Source organism: Jaculus jaculus, chromosome 15 (assembly GCF_020740685.1).
Source record: "Jaculus jaculus isolate mJacJac1 chromosome 15, mJacJac1.mat.Y.cur, whole genome shotgun sequence".
Classification (NCBI taxonomy): domain Eukaryota; kingdom Metazoa; phylum Chordata; class Mammalia; order Rodentia; family Dipodidae; genus Jaculus; species Jaculus jaculus.
The window spans coordinates 69,694,383-69,720,953 of NC_059116.1; the positions used below are offsets into that span (position 1 = coordinate 69,694,383).

A 26,571-nucleotide genomic window follows, 5' to 3' on the forward strand; every position below is an offset into this window, starting at 1 on the left:
CTTTCTCTCTGCCTCTCTCTCTCTCTGTGTTGCTCTCAAATAAATAAATAAAAATAAACAAAAAAATTTTTTAAAGATACAAGGAAATATTAGGATAGTTTCTAATGGCTCAAGGCCTAATTTCTAGGATGACTCCAGGTCCTGCTAAATTAAACCTCAGAAAGTTCTAAGCTACTGAAAAAGTGACTGTGTTCCAGCCAACATCTGACCCTAGGCCTTATGCCCACCTTTAAAAAAATTCTTTTTTGCTTATTTTTCATTTATTTATTTGAAAGCGACAGACAGAGAGAAAGAGGCAGACAGCAAGCGCGTGAGAGAGAACGGGCGTGCCAAGGCCTCCAGCCACTGCAGACGAACTCCAGATGTGTGCCCCCTTCTGCATCTGGCCACTGTGGGTTCTGAGGAATTGAGCTTAGAACTGGGGTCCTTAGGCTTCACAGGCAAGCGCTTAACCAGTAAGCTGTCTCTATAAGCCCCCCTTTTAAAAGCAGTAACTGACAGGGGTTTATAGCTATGTGCCTTTCTCTGTTCCTGCAAGATGTACATTTCTGCTACTACAACCTAGGAAAATGTTTCTTGAGGACCTGAAAGTCATTTTTATAAAGTCTAGTGACTAGAGAAGACACCTGCTCTTCAGCTTCTGAGGGAGACAGAGCTCTCAGCTCCCAGCCACAGGCGGCCTAATCTGCATCCACACTGACCAACCCTTTGCCATGGTCTGCTCCTTTGACTCCTCTGCGGTCCCACCTATCATTTTCTCTCTAAAAGCTCAGGCAATGCTGTACAAATCAAAGTTAAGTCCTTCCCTATTACAAAAACATTTTGCTGATTAAAAACTGTTCTTGGGCTGGAGAGATGGCTTAGCGGTTAAGCGCTTGCCTGTGAAGCCTAAGGACCCCGGTTCGAGGCTGGGTTCCCTAGGTCCCACGTAAGCCAGATGCACAAGGGGGCGCACGCGTCTGGAGTTCGTTTGCAGAGGCTGGAAGCCCTGGCGCGCCCATTCTCTCTCTCTCCCTCTATCTGTCTTTCTCTCTCTGTCTGTCGCTCTCAAATAAATAAATTAATTAATTAAAAAAAAAAAACAACTGTTCTTACCACTGGACTGGTGTCTGGCTTTGTTTGTCATTTGACTGTCATTTAGTGCAGTGACTCAGACCTGCATCAGGCACTGTCAGACCCTTGGAAGTGACAAGGGGACCTACAGCTTAGACAGAGACCTGTCTCATCACTGTGGGCTTGCTCCTCTGCGTCTCCGGTGACGAGACGTCTGAACGTTCCTTGGAGCTGAGGACGGATTTCACATGCTCTGAAGCTGCGTCACAGTCCCAGGTTGATTCTAAAACAAACAATGTGGGCTGAAAGCTTTCCTTCCTGGACACTTGTTTCAAACAGGGGGCTGCTCTCTGGCCTCTGAGCTGAAATTATTATGATGTTTCCTTCCTGTCCCCTCATGAGCCCTCTTTGTTCTGTCTGATGCTGCTTACCCCTGACATTCCCCTTCGCAAACCCCTGCTGATGGCATGTCCTAGCAGGACTTCACAAACTGTCCTTTTCTTACATGGCAATTTGGAGCTTTGATGGCTTCTGTGGGAAATGTAAGATCTTCCTAAGTGGATTCCTGAGGAAGGGCCTTCCCTTCCTATCACCCGGAGTCTTCTCTCACCTTCAGCAAGTCTGTGGCATGTCTTCTTTCAGGCGCCCATGTCCTTCATTCCTTGCATCATCCCTGCCAGACCCTCTCAGTCACACTCATCCCCTCAACTCCAACAGTTGCTAGAGCTTTAGGCCATCGCTAAGGGACTGGCGGATCTCAGGAGAGCAACTACCTCAGGGTAGAAAAAGAAAATCTTCCAAAAAAAAAAAAAAAAAGTGAAAACCCTTCCTTGTTTTCTCTGAAAGATAAAGTAAAAAAAAAAAAAAAAAAAAAAACACGATTATAATTAACATATGTAAATGAAACAGAAATTATAAAGGGCAAAGGAAAAGAAATTTGAATGAAAGGCATGCAAGGAATGTAGGGTATATTTCTAATAAGGACAAAGAATAATGTCTTGATGTGAAATGTAGGTTGTTCAGAATGAAGAGTAGGTAAAATATAGGGCCAGGCCCATGGCAAAACGCAAGGGAAAGAAAGGAAGAGAGAGAGAAGGAGAGAAGGGAGGGAGGGAGACAGACTCAAATAGACACACACACACACATACACAGAGAGAGAGAGAGAGAGAGAGAGAGAGAGAGAGAGGGAAAGAGGGAGGGCACTAGGAAGCAAGCTCTCTGGTGTGCCCTTTATTTATTTTACTTTTGCTTTTGTGTGTGTGGTGTGGCATGTGTAGTTTGGTGTGGCTCCCCATACGCGGGCCTGCAGGTGGGGTTTGGCCCATGGTGGCCTGAGCAGACGCTGGGGTCCAGCTCCATGCCCCGTCACTCTTCTGCCCCAGCTTTGTTTTGAACCCACTTCTCTTTGTACTGATTGCAGAGCTTGCAGGGTATGAATGGCCACACCCACTTGTTTATCTGGGGTTTGGTGGTCTCAGGGACCCTCTCAGGCCTTCATGCTTGTGTAGGAAGCTCACTTAACTGCTGAGCCATCTCTCCAGCCATGGCGTGCTCTTTTATAAGGGCACTGGTCTCATTACAAGAGTCCTACCTTAAACTTAAACTTCATTCCCAAAGGATCAATTTTCAGATACTGGCGTTATCTCACACAGGGTGTTAAGACCTCACTCTATGAATTTTAGGGGAACACAGTTCAGTTTATCCCAGAAGTCTAAGCTAGCTAGGGTTAAGTGGATTTAATCCTAATTCTAGCTATATTACCTTAAAATGTTATGTGTCAAAGAAAAACCAAATTTGTGGTGCCAAGGAACCAAACCCATGTCTTCCTACATGGGTTTAACTCATGCACTGGGCTAATTCCCAAGTCCATCTGTATTGTTTTCATAATTCGCCATTATCAGATCTTTAACTACAGCCTTCAACATCTCAGATATTTGCGTTCTGGTTTCTGAGAAAACTTTTGCAATTAATTAAAGCCAACTGCTTTGTTTTCACCAAGACGGGATTCTCTGGTGTAGGGCACAGAACCTGCCTCTATTCTCAGCTTCCTGGGAGGCTGGGACAAGATGTTGCATTTGGTTATCTGAGGCTAGCCTGGGCAATACAAAAAGACCTGTCTCAAAAAGCAAACAAGCAACACAACAAAAACTGGGGTTTCTTTTTCATGAACTCATGGCAAGGACTATCACAGATACTCTAAGGTAGAAGTTGCTGATAACATTGCTTGACATTCTGAGATCTTTCCACTGAACTAAGCCAACATTTCCAGAACTCTAGTTTGTGTAAGATGACATTCATAAAATTACTAACCCAAGGTCAAAGAAAACAATTCACTCCAGTGCACTGAGCAAACTATAGAATGATCCAGTCCAATCATATTTACTAAATATAACCTTGAAAACAATAAACAAAGCAGAATCTTATAGCCTACAAGACTGTGTTGTAGTTTCAAACTATTATTATAAGTGATGACTATATTTTATTTTATGTTCCTTCTTTTGGGGGCAAGCCCAACAGACTAGGTTTTTTTTATGTGAGAGAGAGAGATTGGGGGAGAAAGAATTGGTGTGCCAGGGCCTCCAGCCACTGCAATTGAACTCCAGACATGTGTGCCACCTGTGCACATGTATGACCTTGGGCGCTTGCATCACTTTGTGCGCCTGGCTTATGTGGGACTTGGAGAGTTGAGAATGGGTCCGTAGGCTTCAGTGACAAGCACCTTATCTGCTAAGCCATATCTTCAGCCTGACTCTAAGTTTTTATGGCTTTTGGGACATGGTTGGCTCTTTAATCTTCTCTTCTAGGTATATAAAATATTCCCTTTCTTCTCTTAAGCAATCAGTATTAGTTTCTTTCCTTCTTTCTGTGACAAAATATCTGACAGTGGCAACTAAAAGATGGAAGGGTTTATTTTGGCTCACAGTTTGAAAGCAGAATCCATTGTGATGGGAAAGGCAGGAGTTTGAAGGAGCTGGTCAACTGGTGTCCACGGTCAGGAGGCAGAGAAAGATGAAAGCTAGTACGCAGCTTGTTTTCTTCTTATTATTTAGTTCAAGACCCCAGCCCAGGGGTTGGTGTGACCCACATTGATAGTGGGTTTTCCTTCCTCAGTTAAACATTCATGGAAATGCCCTCACAGCTGGGCTCAGACTATGACTCATGAAATTCCTGACCACTTGCAGCATCTACACATATCCTCAGTGGCTAAGTCTCCACAAATACCTTGGCTGCTCTTTAATGAGCACGGGGCCAGCAAATGCTGTAGTGTATTTGTGCCATTCAAAGGAATGCAGAATATCTCTCCCTTCTTTGAGCAAGAGGCAGAAATGGCAAGTAGTTTTTTTCCAAACCAAGCTCCAGCCAGTTGCTCTGGGCTTTTTTCTGAACTTCGCCTTAACTTTGGCTTATCAAAACACAGGCTCAATGTACGTGATTTTTGTCTACCTCATCCTACATCCAAATGCCTTAAAGACATACTAGCATAGTTTCCAATAGCTCAAGGCCACATCTCTAGGAAGACTCTAGGCCCTCTGAAACCGCCTGCCTGAGCATGCTCAAGGCTTGCTCTGAATCAACGGTGTGTTCTAGGCAACACTGGCACAACCTTCCTGAGAGCGGCGACCAGATAGGGCTCAGGCTGCGTCCTGTGCTGCTCCAGGAAGAAGTGCTTGTGTCTCCTACAACTCACTGCCAGCTTCCTCGGGGACTAGAAAGCCATGTTTCGAATGTAATGTGCGGTTTCCCAGGTTTTGTGGGAGACCGGGCTCCTAGTAGCTGGAGCTTCCCACTCCCAGGCACCGCTGACCTCCTCTGCATGCACCCTGACCAACCCTTACTCATTTTCCACTTCCTGCTCTGCACTGAGCCTCTGCTTACGACCCCACCCCAATTCCCTCAGTCTCCCTTGAAAAATGCCCAGTTACATCTGTACAAAATTAAGTTCATGTTAGATGAACTTTCATACTTCTCTGTATTAGAATATTGCCTAAGATTTATTGTTAAATTTTCATTACTGACTGGCTTAATTACTTTGTCATCACAAACTGGAATAAAAGTGACCCAGGATTCCATTTTACTGTGGAAAAAGCCTTCACTGAGCTTTGATCTTCAGGAGATCTTATCTAATCATATGGCGAATTTAGGTTTCCCCTGAAAGATTTCAAGTCGTTTGAAATTTTAGGCTTTGGTCTAGGTACGTTGCTGGTTCAGCCCACTAGAGAAACAGACACTTTCAAGAGCTAAAAATTGTGAATATGTAGTTATATATAATAAATGATATATATATATATATATATATATATATATATATATATATATATATATCAAATGTGGAATATATTACATTAGTTGTGTTCTATAAAAATAGATTATTTTCCAGTAGAATTAATTTAGAAGTCATGGTTTTTAAAATATTTTATTTATTTATTTGAGAGAGAGGTAGAGACAGAACGATGCAGAACAGCTTGCGTGCACCAGGGCCTCCTGCACTACAACCAAAATCCCAGCCCATGTGCCACTTGCTTTATGTGAGTGCTAGGGAATAGAACCCAGACTGTCAGGTTTGCAAGCAAGCACCATTAGCCACTGAACAACCTCTTCAGCTCTATACTTATTTTTTACAAATAGATAACTTGTCATGCCTAGAGAATTTTGACACATGGTCACTGTATTTCCACCACCTCCTTCACACTGCTCCAGTGCTCTGCATCTTTTTTTTTTTTTTTTTTTTTTTACCAGTAGTCATGATTCTTCAAGCATCCTAAGGGAAAAGGGGGAATTAAGTGATATAAATTTTTTCCTACATAAAGTAGAGTTAATCTAGCACAACACCTTCATCAAGTCCACTGGTATATCAAGGAACAGTAGTAGCCAGCATGGTTTATGCTATTGTGAAGTGCTTTGCCACAGTTAGCAAGACCCAAGTCCACGTTATGCTTCTAGCATTACTCTTTGTGTTTGGGAGTCAGTTACTTAATTATCCATGTATCATGTTCCTCAACATGAGAGGAATAATGCCACTACCCACTTCTGAGGACCACTGGAAGGAAAAAATAGGAGATGGCACTCATACAGTACTTGACCTAAGGTCCTCACAGAGAGTGGTCACATACGTATTACCCAGCCCCCGTGACTATGAATGGAGCGTCCCCACGACCTCTCCTCTCTCTGCGCATCTTCAAGCTGTCATGTAACAGCAACCAAAAACTATCTACTCATAGCATGTGTTCAAAAACACACAGCAGGCTCTCCTGAATCACTTTGGAATTCATCTTAGAAGGTTTACCAGGCATGTGAAAGGGAAATGTACAGTAAATGAGCTAGAAAGCAATGAAAGGGAAAGCAGTGAGGCCGAGCAGTGACTCAAAACATGTCATGGTCTGGTCTATATTTTTCCACCAACATGTGTTGTTCGCATTAAAGGGAAGTTCTCACACGCTCAGTAAGGAAACAGGCGAGAGCTTATTTTGTTACCGCTTTAAGATTTTTCCAAACATGCAAGCGATGCAGTGAATTACAAATTTTCTCCAGACTGTCATCGTCTTTGTGAGATCAAGTGCTTATCACTTTAAACATTCTTGATCTTTGAAATACCACCCATGTCTCCTTGTTATATTCTTTTCTAATAATGAGTCATTTTTTAAAAAAATACTCGCTTTGTAAGTATCGGTCCAACACTGCCCAAGTCACTTCTGATTTCTTATTGGTCACATCTTAAATTTCCAAGGTGGATGAAAGGTAGACTGAGGTCCATGGGCCAGATCCAGCCAACTGTTTGATTTTGCAAGGAAAATTTTATTGGCTCATAGCCAATCATACTTGTTTACATTGAGCCAGTGGCTTTTTGAATGGTAGGATGGCAGACATGAGTCATGACAGAAGTTGTACAGCCAGAAAAACCTCAAGTATTTACTTTCTGACCTTTTATAGAAGTTTATTAACCTCTGCCCTAGATCATTCTCTTAACTAGAAAGAATGAATTCTACTTGAAAAAATAGATTAGATTCTCAAACAGAATTTTTAAAAAAATCCATGTTAACAAATCTGATCCATTGACTTAAAGGGGAATATTGGGGCCGGAGAAATAGCTTAGTGGTTAAGGAACTTGCCTGCAAAGCTATAGGACCCAGGTTCAATTCCCTAGGACCCATGTAAGCCAGATGCCCAAGGTGGCACATGCATCTGGAGATCATAAGCAGTAGTTAGAAGTCCTGGCACATCCATTCCCTCTCTCTATCTGCCTCTCTTTCTCTCATAAACAAACAAACAAACAAACAAATAACAATATTTAAAGGACTGTATTGACTGGCACAGAAATCCTATGGGGAGAATTGGGAATCATTAATGCATTAACTAACTTATTCACTGAATATCACAGTACCAGTCAGCCCTGTGGCAAGAAATGGGATTATCAGTATGAGCAAAATACATAAAGCCTCTGGCCCAGTATATAGCATAGTGAAATGAGGGAGCTTGGAATAACTTCCATCTATCCACTCATTCATTATTCATTCAGTCATTCATGGTCTGTTCGAAAACATATAGAAAGTATTTTGGATACTGGGTATATACCAGTTAAACCCACAAATTATACATTCTAATGGAAGAGAGATGATCAATAAAAATGCAGAAGAAAATAGTAAGGTCTCAGCAATGTCATAATGAGAGTATGAGTTGAATCATATTACACTGACATTTTTATAAGTCAAAATTAGTTGAATATTAAAAAAATTTTCTCAGGAGATAAGCTAGAGAGAGACTTCTGGATGGCTTTGTGGTGGGAGGTCAGGGAAGGCTTTGTTGAGGAGATGACATTTGGAACTAAAACTTGAGTGACAAGCAGCCTGTTGCTCTGCCAATAGCTAAAAGAAGACTTCCAGGCAGAGGGAGAGAGTAGCTATTGCAGAAACAGCCCAAATAAGCTGGGCTGTGCATCTGGGGAAAAGGAAGATCAATGCGGTTGAAGCAAGAAGGGCTGTGGAGGAGGAGGAAGGAGAAACACCTGGAGAGGTGAATGCGGAGAGGGCCAGACGCAGTTAGGCTGAGGACAGTGGTGTTTCTTGTAGGGAAATGACACAATCTGATGGGTGACTGTAGACTGCTTGCTTTCCTCTTGTAGGCAAAAGACTAACAGGGCGATGGTTGACGCACAGAGACGAGGCCAGAGGAAGTGCCACATTCAGTGCTCAACAGCAGACTGGCAATAGAATGTACAGGAGAGTGGATGGAGATCCATGGGGGTTCGCAGTGGCTTGGATGTAAATTAAGAAGAGACTAAGCATGGTAACTCACTTTCCTATTTGAGTACCTGGCTGGGTAGGGAATGTATGCATAAGCCTGTTAGAATCAAGAAAGAAGGTCCTTGGGGGCTGGGGTTCAGTATAGATAGGGTTATGATCCTGCTAAGCTCTGACAGTAGACAACAGGCTCTGTTGAGAAGAGACCTGGGCTGATCTGTCTTAAATCATGTGGAGGAGACATGCGAACAGGAAAAAGGTGAGGAACACAATTCCTCTGGTGTGAGGATGAATATGGTACACCAAGGGAGTCCACTTGTTCTACAAATGGGCTGGTGACTTCTTCTAGTCCCTACACCTCCTCTCCTCAAATTCTTCATCTTGAAATGGGAATACTAAACTAGGTATAGGGATTTTTTTTTTTTTCCTATGTACATGTATGTGGTATATGTATATGTGTCAGGGTGCTCATGCATGTGTGTAGGTGTGCATGTGTGTGGAGGCCACAGATAGATATCAGATGTCTTATTCAGTTACTCTTCATGTTACTTAAAAAAAAAAAAGTTTATTTATTTATTTATTTGAGGGCAAAAGGGAGAGAGAAAGAGAAAGAGAATGGGCACTCCAGGGCCTCCAGACACTGCAAACAAACCAGAGATGCATGCATCACCTTGTGCATCTGGTTTATATGGATAATTGGATCTGGGTCCTTGGGCTTTGCAGGCAAGTGCCTTAACTGCTAAGCCAGCTCTCCAGTCCCACCTTACTTTTTGAGACAGGCTTTCTCACTGAAGCTAAAGTTCACATATTCTGCTAGATCACACAGCCAGCAAGCTCCAGGCATCCTGTCTCTGCCTCCACCGTGTTGGGGTTACAAGCATGTGACTGCAATGCTTGGTATTTTATGTGGGTGCTAAGGATCTGAACTCAGGTCCTCATATCTTCATGGCAAACACTCTGCACTGAGCAGTCTCCCAAGCCCCCTGCCGTACACTCTCTAAGACTCTCCCATAGAGGTGGTGCAGAGGTTGTGGCAAGGAAAGAAGAGGGCCAGGTGCCCAGTGCTCTGCTCCCTGCTCAATTTCTATCACCGTCAACTAAGTAATATCCATGAATGTCAAGTTTTCAGCTAATCATGCTGCTACCTTCCTTTTATTCCTTTACTCACGGAACTTCTACATAACCACTTTTGTCATCTTCTTTGTACTAGGAATTCCTTTTCCTAATAGCACTGATTCTGACTCTTTGTGTTTCCTCCACAGGTTAAAAGTGGACCCTAAAGGTTGAAAATCATTGCTGTGTCTCTTGGGTCTTTTGCTCTCCTGGGATAGAGAGGAATGAAAACACGGGCAATAGCACTATCCTCATGTGACAAAATGGACCAAGGATAGAGTGATTACAAACAGACTAGAAAAGGTTTGTGACCTGGAATTGGATTCTGAAATAAAACAGTATGCTAGTTAGCCCCTCCTGAAAGTTTCTCAAATAATTCTTAATAGATCTGTTCATCTTAAGATCATATCTGCAAGCATCCAATTGTGGCATAAACATATTTAAAAATTATAGCTTGTGGCCAGGTGTGGTGGCACACGCCTTTAATCCCAGCACTTGGGAAGCAGAGGTAGGAGGATTGCTATGAGTTCGAAGCCAGCCTGAGACTACATAGTGAATTCCAGATCAGCCTGGGCTACAGTGAGATCCTAGCTCAACAAAACAACAACAACAAAATTATAGCCTGTGACCACATTTTAGGGGTGACAGTTTTGGAGGAACTTCAGTCCACTTTCCAACCAAGCAACTGGTGAGGTGGGCATGGAAGCCTTTCTGCCTTTCAACATGCTTTAAAGTGTTGCGTGTTCTATTCAGTCATTACATACAGAGGGCAACACCTGCTTTTTTTTCTTTACTGGAATGGGGTCTTCTACCCCATTTCTCAGCATTTCTAAACATTTTGTTGACAAAACTCCCATCACAGACAAATCACAACAGAATTAGAGTTCACACCTTATGTCCTGCTAGGTTACTGTGGTGGTTTATATCAGATGCTCCCCATCAATTCATGTGTTCTGAATGCTTGCTCCCCAGCTGGTGGCAGTTGAGGTGGAGCCTTGCTGGAGGAGGTGTGTTGTTGGGGTGGGTTTAGGGGTGTGCCAGTCAACTCCCCCTTGCCAGAGCTCAGCTCGCTCTCTTGCTTCTGGTTTCTACCTGCTGTGGCAGAAGTGATGTCCAGTTTGTGCCACATTCTCCCCTGCATTATGAAGCTTCCATCAAGATTGTAAGCCAAAATAAACCTTTTCCTCTCACCAATTGCATTTGTTTTCACAGCAACATAAAGGTAACTACAACACTTACCCTTTGTGCAGTAGCTTTGTTTCTTTTGCAGATTATACACAGACTCTTATTGTTAGGAAGTAAGGAAGTCAATGAATTAAAATTAGGCAAAAGGATATTTTGTAAACAGGGAACTTGAAATGCAATTAATAAATGCTATCCTTCTATGATGCCTTACTTTGAAAGTATTATACACAGTTAAGACAGCAACAGAATGATGACTGCCAAGAAGAGGTGTGGACTGAACAAACTCATTGTAGCCAAAGAGACCATGTAAAAACACTCCTCTTTCCACGTTTCTCCAGCACAAGTCTGTGAAGCTTTACTTACTCTAGCCACATAACACACCCAGTTTTATATTAGAAATACATTTTTAAAGGGAAAGACAACATTATCCCTAGTTCTTATATAGGTTAAGACCTGAGGCTATTATTTTAAGATGTTTTTGAAAGACTACATTATCAAAACTTGTAATCATAGCCGCACATTTTTAGAACCAAGATTCATCTTGTCTGTTTGTATAATAATATCAAGTTAATCTTCCCAAGAGAATTTTTGGAAGTACACTTACAATATCAGTCAATTTTAGAAATAGGTTAGTAATGCAGCTACAGAAAAGGCAAATGAAATTTATTCTAGAGACTCTTCCGTAAGAACATTTGCATAAATTAAAAATAACGTTTAAGGGATGGAGGGATTGCTTAGTGGTTAAGGCATTTGCCTGCAAAACCAAAGGACCCAGGTTCAATTCCCCAGGTCCCACATTAGTCAGATGCATAAGGCGATGCATGCATCTGGAGTTTGTTTGCAGTGGCTGAAGGCCCTGGTACTCCCATTCTCTTTCTCACTTTCTCTGTCAAATAATTAACTAAATAAATAAAAATTTAAAAATAAAGTTTAAGCCCACAAGTCAATAAACATTCCCCTAAACGTTCATAAAAGAGATTTGCACCCTCTAATTGAGAAATACTGGGAATTACTTAATGAAAGTAAAAAAAAAAAATGTCCATGGTGCTATTGTTAATACAAAACAAGGTCTGAAAATGATATAAATGTTCAACAGGGTAATTTAGTAAACAATGTATATCAACATTATAGTGTTCTAGGTAGCCATTAAAACCATGATTACAGCCTGGTGTGGTGGCACATACCTTTAATCCCAGCATCAGAAGGCAGAGCTAGGAAGAGCTAGCCTGGGCTAGAGTTAGAGACCCTATCTGAGGGAAAAAAAACCCAAAAATCCCAAACAACAACAACACAAACTATGGTTATTAATGGTAGGTAAAACCATGGAAATATGGTAACTGGAAAATGAGATTTTAAAACAACACATATTATATGATATATAGCATGCATACTCAGAAAGTTCTAGACAGAAAGATGCAATAATTGAAAAAATGATATATTAGTTCTTTTTTCTCTTATTTACCCTTAAAATAATAAAATTAGGACACGTTCAGGCAGAGCTCATGAAAGGGAAATAAGGATCTGGTAATTAACGCAAGGTAAATGTCAAGAGAAACAGTCCCAGTGAACTACAGGCTTCTGTTCATTTGTATTCCTAACTTGGATTCTGGTCTTCTTGAAACCACATTTTGGGGCAGGCAGGAATTTTCAAAACATCAAAATTGTGTAGAACCTCTTTTAATAAAAATCTCTAAATGTAATATTTTTATGCTTTAAAAACCTATCCAAGATGCTTTCACTAGGAAATACTTCGTAGAGGTGTTTTCTTTTTGTTTTTGCTGTTGTTTGTTTTTCCAAGTAGGGTCTCACTCTAGCCCAGGCTGGCCTGGAGTTTGCTGTGTAGGCTCAGGGTGGCCTGGAACTCACAGAGACCCTCCTACCTCTGCCTCCCAAATGCTGGGGTTAAAGGAGCGCGACACCACGGAGTCACTACTGGTTCTTCAAAAGGATGTGCTTTTAGCTGTTAGTTCCTTAGATTTTAGGTCACTGAGAGGCAAGGTGGTCAGAGTTATAAAATGTATTTTTTCCCCAATTTTTAAAGATAGGGTCTCCTGTAGCCCAGCTGGCCTCAAACTCACTGGGTACCCAAGTCTGACCTTGAACTCTGCTCTTCCCCTGCCAGACTTCCAAGTGCTAGGATTGGGAGCATGCATTACTCTTAGGTTTTGTGGGAACCCAAGGCTTCCTGCGTATCAGACAGGCTCTGTACCCACGGGGCCCAGAGGGCGCTTTTCAGGAGCATTCAGAGAAAGACTTCATTTCATAAATTCTACTAGATTTGCTGAGTTTGTGTGAGTACATTACCTATTCCAAATTTGACCTGGGAACGGAGGGGAGGAAAACAAATTCCTTTGAACTCTTCAGGTCTGGGCGGCAATAGATTTATTATTATTATTATTATTTATTTTTGAAAAGTTTACCTTTCTGTCTGCAGCGCGGGCAATCCCTTCCATGCCCCACCCCCTTGAAATGTAACACTAAATGTAAGGACTCATTTCTGAGTCCGCCCGCCGGCTCCCCTCGCTGAAACAGGACCGGGGCTCCTCTTCCCAGACAAGCTGCTGAACGCACCCCCTCCCCACCCCGCCCCGCGTCGTCGTGAAACTTGAGGATACACTTTGCAGTGCCTCCCCCTCCTGTCTGCAAGAAAGAAATCGTTTCGATGTCAGAACCGGGCTCCCGGGCCGGTCTGCCGGTCACTCGAGCCCACCGCGCAGCAGCGCCCAGCTCCGCTGAGCTGGGCTGGGGCGCGGGCGGGGAGCCCCCCGGGGAACTTGGCGGTGAACTGAAACTGCGACGGAGACCAAGCAACGCAGGCCTACCTTAAAACTTTCCAGTCTCTCAGGGGATCCAAGTCAGAGATAAGGGAAACCATCCTCTGGGAGCCGCGGAGGAAGGCAGGCAGGCAGGCGGGCAGGCCGGCCGGCGAGGGGCGGCGGAGCGCAGCGCAGAGCAGCGCAGCGCAGCGCAGCGCAGGGCCGGGCGGCGCACCGGGAGCCAGCGCGCAGGCTTGCGGCTCGGCGGGCCGGCCCGGGGAGCAGCCCAGCTCCTCCTGCGGCTCCCGCGCTGATAAGCGCCTGTCCTGGCTTCTCTCCACCCCCCAGATCAATCTTGCCTCGATTACTTCCCAGACCCGCTCCAGCTCTCCACACCACCCTCCAAAGCCCCTGTAATCTGCTCCAACTGATCAAATTTGACCTTTTTTGTAGCCCACTTTATTCCAAGCACAGCTCTCAGTTAAATCTCTCTTTATTAACACCGTCCTCCTTGGCTTTCCTTTGGAACAAACACAGCTCAAGCCCGAAGCCTCCAGACTTTAGGAGCAATCATTTACAGATTACTGCAGGCTGCGGGGCTGCTCCTCCTTGGGGTGGGGGTGGGGGTCTCCTGCCCGGGGGGGGGGGTCCCTCCATATTCCTGGGGAAGGCTGGTACGCTCTCTCCTTCCTCTCCTTGCCAGCTGAGGTCCAGAGAGCCCCGGCTTAGAGCTTCCCTAGGAGGCTGCGACTGACTGCATTACTGCTAGGATTCGCCTTTTAAAAATAATTTGAAGCCACGCTGCTTAACAAGCTAGAATTTACTGTGTTTGCGATTTTCCTACAGTGTGTTTCCAGCTCGCCTGTACTTCTTTCCTTCCTTTGTTAATTTTTCCTCCTTCTTTCTACCGTTCTCTCCTTTTTTTCCCCTTCTTCCCTCCTCTGTCTTACACACACACACACACACACACACACACACACGCTCCCCTCTCTCTTTTAAAATAACATGAAATGTACAATTACTCTAAAAAGTGTGAGCTTTCCTACATCAACTTGTGACTTTTATCCTTGACTTGAAACCAAACACCCTCCCAGGAACCATTGAAACTGGGCCCTACAGCCTCACAGAGCAGCACTGTCTCCTACTGCGTCCGCGGGTCACGTGTTAATCTTCTGCACTGGCATGGCGTGGGTTCTTTGGAAGTACACAGGTTCCCTACTTTCATAAGCCCTGCCTCCTGAGTGTGGGTTCTGTTTTCTCTGAAAGATGCTCTTTCTAGTTAATCTTCCCCTGCACTCAGCAGGACCTCCAGGGCCTGAGCCTGTCCTCACAGGATCCAGAGTCAGGCACCTTGAAACCATGGGCTCCGGCCTCTCTCTAGACCATGGCCCTGGGACTAGGAACAGCTCTGGCCCGGCTGCAAGGCACTTGCGCGTGATTTGACACCCTTTCTTCATCCCTTTTTCTTACTCTAATTTTAAAAGGAAAAACCTTAGAGTATTCCCATAAATGGAAAATCAGCTTCACCAAGTCTTTGGTAGAAGGCAGCTGAAGGAGAAGAGGGAGGAAACCGATCCCTAGGGCACCTGGGCACGCAGAGGCTCCCACGTTGGCCGTCTTTCTGTTTGCTGAAAAGAACGTCTACAGGCTGCGAGCGCAGAGAACAGCTTTCAGAGAGAGCATGCCCGAGGTTCTAGGTTTTAAGCCTAGCACCCTCTGTGAATGAAGAGGGTTTGGAGGCATTAAAGACACACGGATACCAGTGAGAGACATACAGGAAGGATGAAGATTTAAGGAGAACACGGTATGATGCAATGTTCTATAATGTCCTTACTACTTAAGCTCACCAGCCTGGAGAAACGTGGAGAAGGGCCCCAATGTTCTCTTCAATAGAATTCGAGAGGGAGAGAAGACAAGAGAAAAGAGAGAAAAAGAAAGCTTTGCCTTGGTTCTTTCTTGACCTACTCCAGAGGAAAAGATGTAGAGAAAACTTTGGAAGCTGCTGCTTTTACTGACAGAAGGTTCTAGTCATTCCCAATGCATAGCTCAGCCTTTGTAATTCCTTCCCGACTTCTCTGGTCTCCATGGATCCCCTTGACCTTAGAATAGACAGAAACCTTCAGTTTAGATTTACTTTTTTGTTTAATAGTAATATATATTTTGTTAATGGCTGTGAATGACACTCTTCAGAAGTGCAACTGTCTTTTTGCTAAAATTAAAAGAGAATGTCATACCTTGTGCAAAAATCATTGTCTCATTGGGAATTTGGGCTTCTTCCTGGAGTTGTTTTTGTTGTCCCAGTGTGAATCTGGGGCCATGACATCATCATGTGTAAACATTTACATAACACTTTTAATCCCCAAGTACTTTACCAAATGTGAAATAATAGCTTTTAGATAGAGTTTATCTCCAAAGGATTCTGAATGGACAGATAATTAGTAAAGTATACTCCCCTTTAGAAAGAGAAAAACAAAAGATTATAATGAAATAGTTTCTGCAACTCTAATGACATCATCCTTATCATTATTAGCCCAAGGTACAGGAACCACAGGGAAATGGTCCTCCTTAACAGTAGAAGTTCAGGGTTAATGGGAGAAAGGGGAGGGACTGGCTTTCTGTCAAAGGACAAAAGGAGAAGTTCATATTTCATACTTTTAAATACTGCTATTGTGTTTTCTGCCTTTTCCTCAAGTATTACATTCCTGATTCAAATGGTTCAAACTAAATGGATTCATTTTCTGTTTGGTTGTTTTGCTTTTGAGAAAGTTTTTTTTTTTTTTTTTTTCTATGAAGCACAGGAAGGCCTCAAACATGTGGTAATCCTTTTACCTTTCCCTCCTAAGTACAGGAGCCAAGAGGATATATATTTTTACTAGGAAATTGACCATCGGAATTATCAATTTATCTTCAGCTCTAACTGTGCTTACTATGAATAAAAAAAAAAAATGTTACCCTATTCAGAAGTGAGTCAACTACTTGTGTAGAACACAGCCAAGCAAATAATAACATTTTTTATTCATAGAACTCAATATTTCAGCCTTGAGAACTTGAGTTCAGAAACTACAAAGTTTCTTCATATCACTACATGAATTATAAAGTTTCATTTTCTTTCCTTCTTATTCCCAATTTTGATAAATTGGCCCTCATATAATATTATTTTGTTGTTGCTTTCTTTTGAAAAAAGATTCTCACTCTGTAGCCGGAGCTGTCCTTGAATTCTTCTCTTCCTGCCTCAGCCCCTCCCCACTGGGTTCTGGGATTTCAGGCCTGTGCAGTCGTCCCTGGTTATTGTTGCTTTTGGTTGTTTTTCAGGAGTCAGCTGTGAAATTTTTCTATCTGTTAAGAGACAGTTTAATGGAGGTAAAGTAAAGTCATGACTATGTACTATTACCAATAAGAAATCAAACAATTCCTCTCCTTGTACAACTAACATTTTGGATACATTTTTTACTTCCTTTGTTTTCTTTGGTTAACAACAACAACAACGAAACAAACAACAGAAAAAAACAAGGCAACTGATCTAATTCTATTTATTTATTTATTTGTTTGAGAGCGACAGACACAGAGAGAAAGACAGATAGAGGGAGAGAGAGAATGGGCGCGCCAGGGCTTCTAGCCTCTGCTAACGAACTCCAGACACGTGCGCCCCCTTGTGCATCTGGCTAACGTGGGACCTGGAGAACCGAGCCTCGAACCGGGGTCCTTAGGCTTCACAGGCAAGCGCTTAACTGCTAAGCCATCTCTCCAGCCCCTGATCTAATTCTAAACAACAACAACAGCAAAATCACTATTGCTTCTGCTTCTGTCCGTGGTTTCCACATGTACTGGGATTAGAGTCATTTGGGAAGCAGATGGAAATACAGTTTCAATAAGAGACAATGGGAGCCTGGGAGTTGGTACTTCTGCCTACTGCAGAGAACAACCTGGGAAATGCTACAGGTCAGCAAGCACACATCAATTACCTGGTTGTATGGCATCCCAGGTGGCTTTTTATAGGGCTGGAATGATATCATTGGAGCTCAAAGCGAAACACTTAGGAGAAGTAGGGAGCACCTGGAGACATGTGAGGGCAAGTCATCAGCTCTAAGTCTGTAAGTTGCACTAATTGTCCAATAGGCCTCAGAAAGACAAGGATGGAGTCTCAGCAGGCTTCTGACTTACCCAGTGTCCAGGATCCTGGGAGTAAGAAATTTATTTTTCTAAAAGTTCTTTGCATAGAAAGACATATAAATTTTTCTAGCATTTTTTTGCCTTTGTTTTCAAAGTTCTTTTTTCTACTTCTGGTAAACTTACAATTTGTACTAGGGATCTAAATCGCCTAAGCCTTCCCTTGCTTGTTGTCGGCTTCCCTATTCCAGTTCTGATACTTCCCAATAAAGATTTCTCCGGTTCTGCCCATCCCAGTCTTTTCCTCTATTCTTACCTTCTCCTCATGGGTAAGCTCTGCCCAGGAGCATGTGGAATAACTAGTGGAAATACGTTCTGCTGCTGTTAAAGAAGGTCTCCTGGTTTTGTGGATGTGCCAAAGTTTTTAAAGTCAGCGAAAGAAAGAAGCTAAGAAATGCCTGCACTTGTCAACCCTGGAAGTGGGAGACAGTTCTACGGATCTCATAGCAAACCACCATGCATTCCCAAGGGACAGGCCAGGGGTCCAGACAGACACAACACATGTGGTTCAAGCTGCATGTCAGAGAAATAAGTCATATTTCAATATCAGTATGTCCCCAAATATCATATGAGCTGCACCTATACAAAAAGCAAAACAAAACAAAACAAAAAACTTCTGTGCTTTTCATCAAAAATTGAACTTTAATTATGGGTCCTCTGTTTTTATTTGCAGAACCGTTGACCCTGTGCCAGACAGATTTTTAAATATAAATACCAACATAACCCTCTTACTCATTTTTACTTATGGAGTTCTGCAAAGATACCCTTGGTATTATTGATTCATTCCTAAAGCATTTTATTGTATTAGTTGTTATAAGCCAAACACAAAAAGTCCCATTCCAGACTGTTTTTGAAGAAAGCGGTGATATGACTGAACAAGGCCTGTAACTTCAAATACTGGAAATTATGGAATGCCACAGACCTCGTGTTTTAAGATTGGTGATTTGAATGCTTTCTTGGCAGATATGTATGTGGTGTGTATGTATGTGGGGAATCACTCATGTGTGTGGTACACATGTGTGCATGTGCCTGTGTGTGGTACACATGTGTGCATGAGGGCAAGAGGAAGACCTGTGGTGTCATCTTCCATCCCTCCCCACCTGCATTAGTTGAGATACACGGAACCTGGAGCTCTCTGATTTGGTTAGACTAGCTATCCAGTAAGCCCCAGGGATTCTCCTGTCTCTGCCTCACAGGTGCCAAGTTTACACTCACATACTTTTCTTTTTTTTTCGAGGTAGGGTCTCACTCTAGCCCAGGCTGACCTGGAATTCACTATGTAGTCTCAGGGTGGCCTCGAACTCACAGTGATCCTCCTACCTCTACCTCCCGAGTGCTGGGACTAAAGGCATGAGCCACCATGCCCAGCAGCACTCACGTTCATTTTATGTGGGTTCTGGGGATTCAAACTTAGGTCGTGCAATGAGCACTTTACCCACTGAACCACCTCCCTTTCTCTTGAATGCACCTTAAAAAATATACTTATTTTCATCTGGGCATGGTGGCGCATGCCTTTAAATCCCAGCACTTGGGAGGCAGAGGTAGGAGGATCACCATGAGTTTGAGGCCACCCTGAGAATACAGTGAATTCCAGGTCAGCTTAGACTACAGTGAAACCCTACCTGTAAAAACCAAACACACACACACACACACACACACACACACACACACACACACACATATATATATATATATATTTTTTTTTTTGAAGCAGAAACAGATAGAAGAGATACAAAAAGAATGAACATGCCAGGGCCTGCAGCCGTTACAAATGAACTCCATATTCAAGTGACAGTTTATGCATATGGGCCTACATGGGTACTGAGGAATCGAACCTGGGTGGTTAGGCCTTGCAGGCAAGTGCCTTAAACCACTGAACCATCTCTCTAGCCCTTGAATACATTTTTAGTTGTTTGTAATATTGATGTGCCAATTATTGAAACTGGCATTTTGTAAAATGCAGATGCAGCCTTATGCTGTAGCATTTTATGATAGTGAAGCCAGGCATGGTGGAATGCACCTGTAGTTCCAGCCCCTTGGGAGGCTGAGGTAGGAGGATCTCAAGCCCAGGGACTCGAGGCTAGCCCTGACAACCTAGGAGACCTCTTGTAATTGAGAACCGCAAACAGAAAAGACGGCGGTTAACAGAGCTGCTGTATTCTCTTGCTTTCCCTCTAAGCTCCTGCCGTAGGAACTCTGCACATGAATAGTTAGCCATTAATCTCCAGTTACATAAAATGTGTATTGTACATATTCTCATGTTAGTGATGTCTACAGAGACAGATTTCCAAAGATAGCTTCATTTTCTTTCCTTTTTTAGATGAAGAAATGTAACTTTAATGGAATTTCAAGTGCTCATGTTTTGCTCACAACAGCTGATGCAATGAAAAGCTTATGAACAAAGATGCGTGCTTGGTGCTTCGTCAATACCCGAGAATTGCTGCTATAGGACCTTTGTAAACTAAAATACAAAACAAACAACCACGCAAAAGGCGCTCTAATGAAACAGCTCTGGGACTGGTTAGAATAGTGCAAGACCATGTTACCCAGGGTCCACATCCATGTCAGTGTATTTTCCACTGGGCTCAGGCCTTCCGGACAGTTGGGAAATGGATGCTTTCTATTCATTAGAAATCTTGGTCAGCTGAACAGGAGGGCAAAAGAGAGTGAAGTCAGAAGGGGGAATGTTGGGTTTTTGCCAGGCATATTTTAAAAGTGAGAAGGGAGGGGGGTGGAGGAGACTCACACCCAGCCGGCTGCGGCTGCTTTTCATGCCATTCAAAGGAATCACAGGCCAAATTCAGTACATAGAGCAGGGGAAAATTAGAGCTGTATTTAACTCCTGGAATGCCATGACAGATGAGATTTTCAAAGCTTTGGAATGTTCTTTTAAAATCCGGTCTGTCTTCGTTAGCACTCCCAGACAGGGACAAAGGAATTCCCTAAGGAAAGATGGAGTGTTCAGCCTCTGTATCACAGGCCAAGGAGCAAAACTGGAACGTTGATCTTCCTAACCGTTCCTTTTGCATTTCCACATTTGTCTATGTAGGTCACTGGTAGAATGTTTGTCTAGCATGTGTAAGGCAGTCCTTCCCACTGTGATAAAAGACTATTTCCCTTATTCTTTTCTTTAAAAAATTTTTTATGATGTTGCAGGTCAATACTTTTGTGATATAAAATAAAATTGTGTTACCAACAAAGTATATTCATACATAATATAAAATCAATTTTTAAAAATAAAAAGAAAAATTGAATTAATTACCATAAAATTATTTTTCCAAATCTGTATGCATTTTAAAACTCTTACTCTTTTTTAAATTTTTTTGTTTATTTTCATTTATTTACTTGAGAGCGACAGACAAAAAGAAAAAGAGGCAGATATAGCGAGAGAATGGGCACGCCAGGGCCTCCAGCCATTGCAAACAAACGTGCATCTGGCTAACGTGGGTCCTGGGGAATTGAGCCTCGAACCAGGGTCCTCAGGCTTCACAGGCAAGTGTTTAACCTCTAAGCCATCTCTCCAGCCCTAAAATTCTTACTCTTAATAACTGTAATAATCCACACACAGACCAGCACTGGACTGTTTTGTCCACTCTGAGGAGCCCTAATAAAATGTTTCCCACAATAATAAGAGAACAATTCATAATTCTAGAACTCTATAGGTCACTGGTAGAGAATGTGTTTGTCTAGCATCAGTAAGGCCCTAGGTCCAGTTCCCAGCACCACACATACATACATACACACACACACACACACACACACACACACACACACACACACACACACGAGGGGAATTGTGGGAGATGGAAGGAGAAACAATTTAGGAGTCTTTTAGAGAAAAGTTTTAGGATCTACAATGAACTAGGTTCTGTAAAATCCGTAAGGTCAACTCTATGCTAACCTTCATGTTGTCAATGTACAGAGAAGCAAACTGATGATCATAGTTGCTACATGGCATGGGTCTGAAGCCAGAGGAGTCTGACTTTGTTCACACTCATTCATTAAATAAAGGGCATATTCTATTGACAATTAGGAAGCCCAGAATTGTTAGAATCATAATGTAATTCAACTGGACAATTCAATGAATGAGCAATGTGATTTAAATAGATCTTTTTCCTGAACATGTTTAATTCATAGAACAAGCCAGAAGGCAGAAACCAGAGATTTGTTATTAGATTATTAACAGTTTATTATTTACAGACTTACCACTCTACTTTGACAACTACGTTTCTTGGTGTTAGTTCTGAGAAGCATAATGACCACCTGCTCATCTTTATGCTTTGTTTGTAAGTCCCCATTTCTTTCACTTTTAAAATTTTTTGTTTATTTTTATTTATTTATTTAAGAGAGACAGACAGAGAGATAAAGAGGCAGAGAGAGAGAAAGAGAGAGAGAAAGAGAACGGGCTTGCCAGGTCCTTCAGCCACTGCAAACAAACTCCAGACATGTTTGCCCCCTTGTGCATCTGGTTAACGTGGGTCCTGGGGAGCTGAGCCTTGAACAGGGTCCTTAGGCTACACAGGCAAGCGCTTAACCACTAAGCCATCTCTCCAGCCCATAAATCCCCATTTCCAATTAGTTCTCTTAATGTTATTGAAAAATTGTTAGAACAGTCTATAGGTACAAACATCAGCCCATTAATTCATATTATAAATTAAAATAAGTATCAGATAGAATAAGCAGCTAAATATAGATAAGACCATAGAAAATTAGAGGAAAATATAGGAATAATAATTCTTTGGTAATTTCTTGCCCTAATTTTAATAAAATCAAACATAAAGGAAAAGGAAAGGTTTTTTGAACACTTTATTTATGAACACATTACACATTAGCCATATTCTAATTGGGTTATAAGCTATGCTTCCTCTGCCCCACCCCTATTCCACAGAGAGGCCTCCTCAGTGGGTCATCGGTGTCACTGTGGGTCATGAACGTACCATTCAGTCTCTGTGTGTGTTGGTGGGGGAGATGCTTCAGGATCCACCTTCACACCCTGTAGCTGGTTCATATTGCCTTTCCACCCTCTCTTCCACAATATTCCCTGAGCCTTGGAAGGTGTGCTATAAGCCTCTAAAGGAAAAGTGTTTATTTATTTATTTGAGACAGAGAGATAGAGGCAGAAAGAGAGAGAGCATGGGTGTGACAGGACCTCCTGCCACTGTATATGAACTCCAGACACATGTGCCACTTTGTGTATCTACCACTGGGAAATCAAACCTGGGCTGTCAGGCTTTGCATGCAGGCACCTATAAATGTAAGCAATCTTCCCATCCCTAAAGAAAAGTTTACTTAAAATTTTCTTTTTCTTTTTCTTTATTTATTAGAGACAGAGGAGGAAAGAAAGAGATAGAGAGATAGAGAGATAGAGAGAATGGGTGAGCCAGGGCCTTTAGCCACTGCAAATGAATTCCAGAGTTCCAGATACATGCACTACCTTGTGCATCTGGCTTACATGGGACCTGGAGAATAGAACCTGTCCTTAGGCTTTGCAGACAAGTGCCTTAACCAAGCCATCTCTCCAAGAGAATTTTAAATCAAAATGAATCAGTAAAATTGAAAGAAAAGGTTATATGTTTAAGTTCATAAAATGTTTAAAAGTTATCACATATGATATGAAAATATGAAAAACAAGAAATATATGCATCTCCAAAGGAGTAAAGCTCTGCAGATAAAATAATAAAAAAATATGAAACAAACCTATCCAAACATGTATGGAAGAAGAAAGTGAAATTGAAAGAGCATATAAAAACTATTTCCACAAGAAGCAAGGAAATGTAGGTTACAAATCAATGAGGTACAGTATATTACCTATTGAGTTCGTAAACATGGTAAAGTGATTATATGGGAATGCAAAATAAGGTTCAATGTAATGATATACATTTTATGGCTGGTGATTGTTGACAGTGTCATTCAGAAAGTACTTTGGTATTAAGCATCAAAAATTTCTAAAAAAAAAAAAACAACAACCCATATTCCTACTATTTCATATACAAATCTCATTTCTTATTCATACATACACAATATTACATCTGTAAAATGGAATATTGTGAAGCCATAAAAACCACATTTTGACACAATAATTTTGAGAGACATTTAAAGTAAAATGACCAGTAAAGGCTGATGCTACCTATGCCAAATGTGCCTGCATATAGGAGAAAAATGTTGACATCAAAATAGACGAGGGGCTAGTTGGAAAGAAGAAAGGCTTTGGTGGAGAGGATGTGGAGGAGGGGTATCTAAAGACGGGTGGAGCATGGGGATTATGATAATTGTGTATTGTATGTACGTATGGAAGTCAATAAAGAAGTTAAAAAATGATGAAGGCTAACTTTAATCTCCTGTTTTCTCTCTCCCTCCCCCTCTTCTCTCTTTCTCTTTTATATTACCTATCATTTCCCCCCCCCTTCTTTTCCCTTGGCACTGACCTGTAACTCCCAGTACCAGCATGTGGTAAATACCCACAATAAGCTGTTGACCAAAGAGACCTACAAGAGGACAGATTTCTGTGAGAGTACTTGGTGAGCCACCAAAGGTTAATGGCAAGACCCTACTGCGGAAGACACCATATGCTGTTGGTACAGAACATGAAGTGGCCTGGCTAGAATCTGGAAGAGAGTCAGTCCCCCGACAGTTAGCTTGTCTAGTGCCAGAAGGTGCTACATGAGTGATTGGGGGAAAGTGAATAACAACTGCTCAAGCAATTCAAGGTCTAAGTTACTCAGCAGCAAACAACCTGATATGATGATCATCCAAGTGCAACCGTGGTAGTGGCGCACAGCCATGGTAGGTAACCAACTGCTCTTGATTCGGCTAATGGATCCACTCAGTGGAACGGAACTCATAGCTGGAACTGGGAAACAAGTCAGAACCATATCCAAAAATCGAGTCCACTGTCCAATAACAAGCTCCCACCAATGTGGGCTACAAGAGGGCCTACACCTATTACATTCTCTTTATAATAATAATGGTAATCCCACTTATCTGGTGCTGACTTCACTCTCTGTTGGAGAATTTGCTTTTCTTTTTCAGATGGATGCAGAATCTGATGATAGAATCAGCCCATCTCACCTCACCAGGGGCCCAGCTGAAACCATAGAGTAATTGGGGAAATGAACAAGAGTGCTGCTTTCTTGGTGAACCTGGTACCAGCACAAGGGTGAAAGAGATAGACACAGAGAACACTCAACTCCTATCAAACCAGATATCCAAAGACACAGAGGCTCCTAAGACCTCTTCACTGAAGTAGACCTAAAATGAACCCAACATGGCTCAGGGAAATTCATAGAAGAGGGGGTAGAAAGATTGTTAAGGCCAAAAGTTGGGACATTACACACAGAGACATTGCCTTTCCCTATAAATGATGGCTACCCCCACAATGCATGAGCTACATACCCCAACGAAGAGGGACCCTTCAGAGGGGTGAGGACTTAATGATGGTACCAACATGGCTATATACACACTATGTACATAGCTAATAAAAAATACTTAAAAATTACAACAAAAGGACTGGAGGTATACACATATGCACATTACATAAATCAATGTATTATCATCATTTGATCTTATTTTACTTACATTATTTCTATATGTTCTTTATATACATTTCTTGCTTTATTTCTTTTTTAATTTTTTTTTTTTTATGAGAGAGGAAATTGGTATGCCAGGGCCTCCAGCCACTGTAATCGAACTCCAGATGGAGTGCTCTGTCTTGTGCTCATGTGGGACCTTGCATGCTTGTGTCACCTTGTGCGTCTGGTGTACGTGGGATTTGGAGAGTCAAACATAGCTCCTTAGGTTTTGCAAACAAGTGCCTTAACTACTAAACGATCTCTCCATCCCCTCATTTCTCCTTATAATCAGAAAGCTATCACTTCCTTCATATTTTCATATTATTCTATGTATTCAGGAATCATTTTTGGAAAAACAAATAGTTTTATTCCATTAATCCATTTTCTGATACTATAACAACAAAGAAACCAGGAGATGGGTAACTTATAAACATGAGGAGTTTTGTTAGGTCACAAATTTGGAGGAACATGGTCTGCAGCAGCATATTAAGCTGGATAATCACATCCAAGAGGAAGAGATGAAACAGGAAGCCAGAACCTCAAGAGCTACCAACTTACTCTCATGGAAATTCACTCAGGGCTCCATAATAACTACTTTAATCCTTCCAAAGGCAGCACCCCTAAGGACCTCTCATTAGCCTTCACTTTTTTATTTATTTGAAAGAGAGAGTCAAACAGATATATATAGAGAGAATGGGCATGACAGGATCTCTGGTCATTGCAAATCAATTCCAGATGAGTGCATCAATTTATGCCTCTGGCTTATGTGGGTCCTACGGAATTGAATCTGGGTCCTTTGGCTTTACAGGCAAACACCTTAACCACTAAACCATCTTTCCAGCTTGGGCTTTATTTTGAAGGTCAGCATTTCATGAATGCATGGGAGAGAAACCACATCCAAACTAAGCAGAACCTATTATGAGTTTGTTTCTGGTCTCATGTTTTAAATTTTTATCCATGCTCATGTATTTGAAACAGGATTCCAAAGATTTGAATCATTTTGACTTCCTTATGCTGTACTCTAAACATTTTTGGCCTTATTTCAGCTGCATGTTTCTTTTCTCCTTTAAATCTTATCTTCCCTCCTCAATTATAGCTATGTGATATTAAGCAATTTTCCATGTTAAGCAACGATGATTTCACTTTGGTAGTGCACGGTCCAAAATGTTCCCCAATATAAACTAGCAGCACGTCCTGTAATCATGCGGACAGGCATGGCTTTTCAAAAGGAAAGACAGCTTTGAATTTTAGCCCAGCCTGACCATATTGTCTTTTGGACACATGCTTTTCCAGATTGTCACCTTACAAAAAAGAATTAAGGGCTGGAAATGAGGCTCAGTGGGTAAGGTGCTTGCCATGCAAGCATGAGGATCCTAAGAATCCTCTAACATGCCATGTTTCCTGGCATGTGCCTATAGTCCCAGCACTGGGGAGGTCAAAACAGAGAATCCTTGGGACTCACTGCCCAGCTAGTCTAACTGAATCACTGAGCTC

General features: G+C 42.2%; 1 protein-coding gene across 2 annotated transcripts in view; it reads right to left on the minus strand.

Annotated features, from left to right (window-relative positions):
* The window catches only part of Celf2 (CUGBP Elav-like family member 2), an 897,461-nt gene that overhangs the window by 547,162 nt on the left and 323,728 nt on the right, over positions 1-26,571 (minus strand). The window contains exon 1 of one of the 2 annotated variants that reach the window (XM_045134876.1): positions 13,409-13,485. The exons of the other annotated variant lie outside the window; for it this stretch is intronic. Coding sequence (XP_044990811.1) covers positions 13,409-13,461 — 53 coding nt within the window. The 5' untranslated portion in view covers positions 13,462-13,485. Of the gene's footprint in view, positions 1-13,408; positions 13,486-26,571 lie in introns of those variants that run through there. 2 annotated transcript variants of the gene reach the window in all.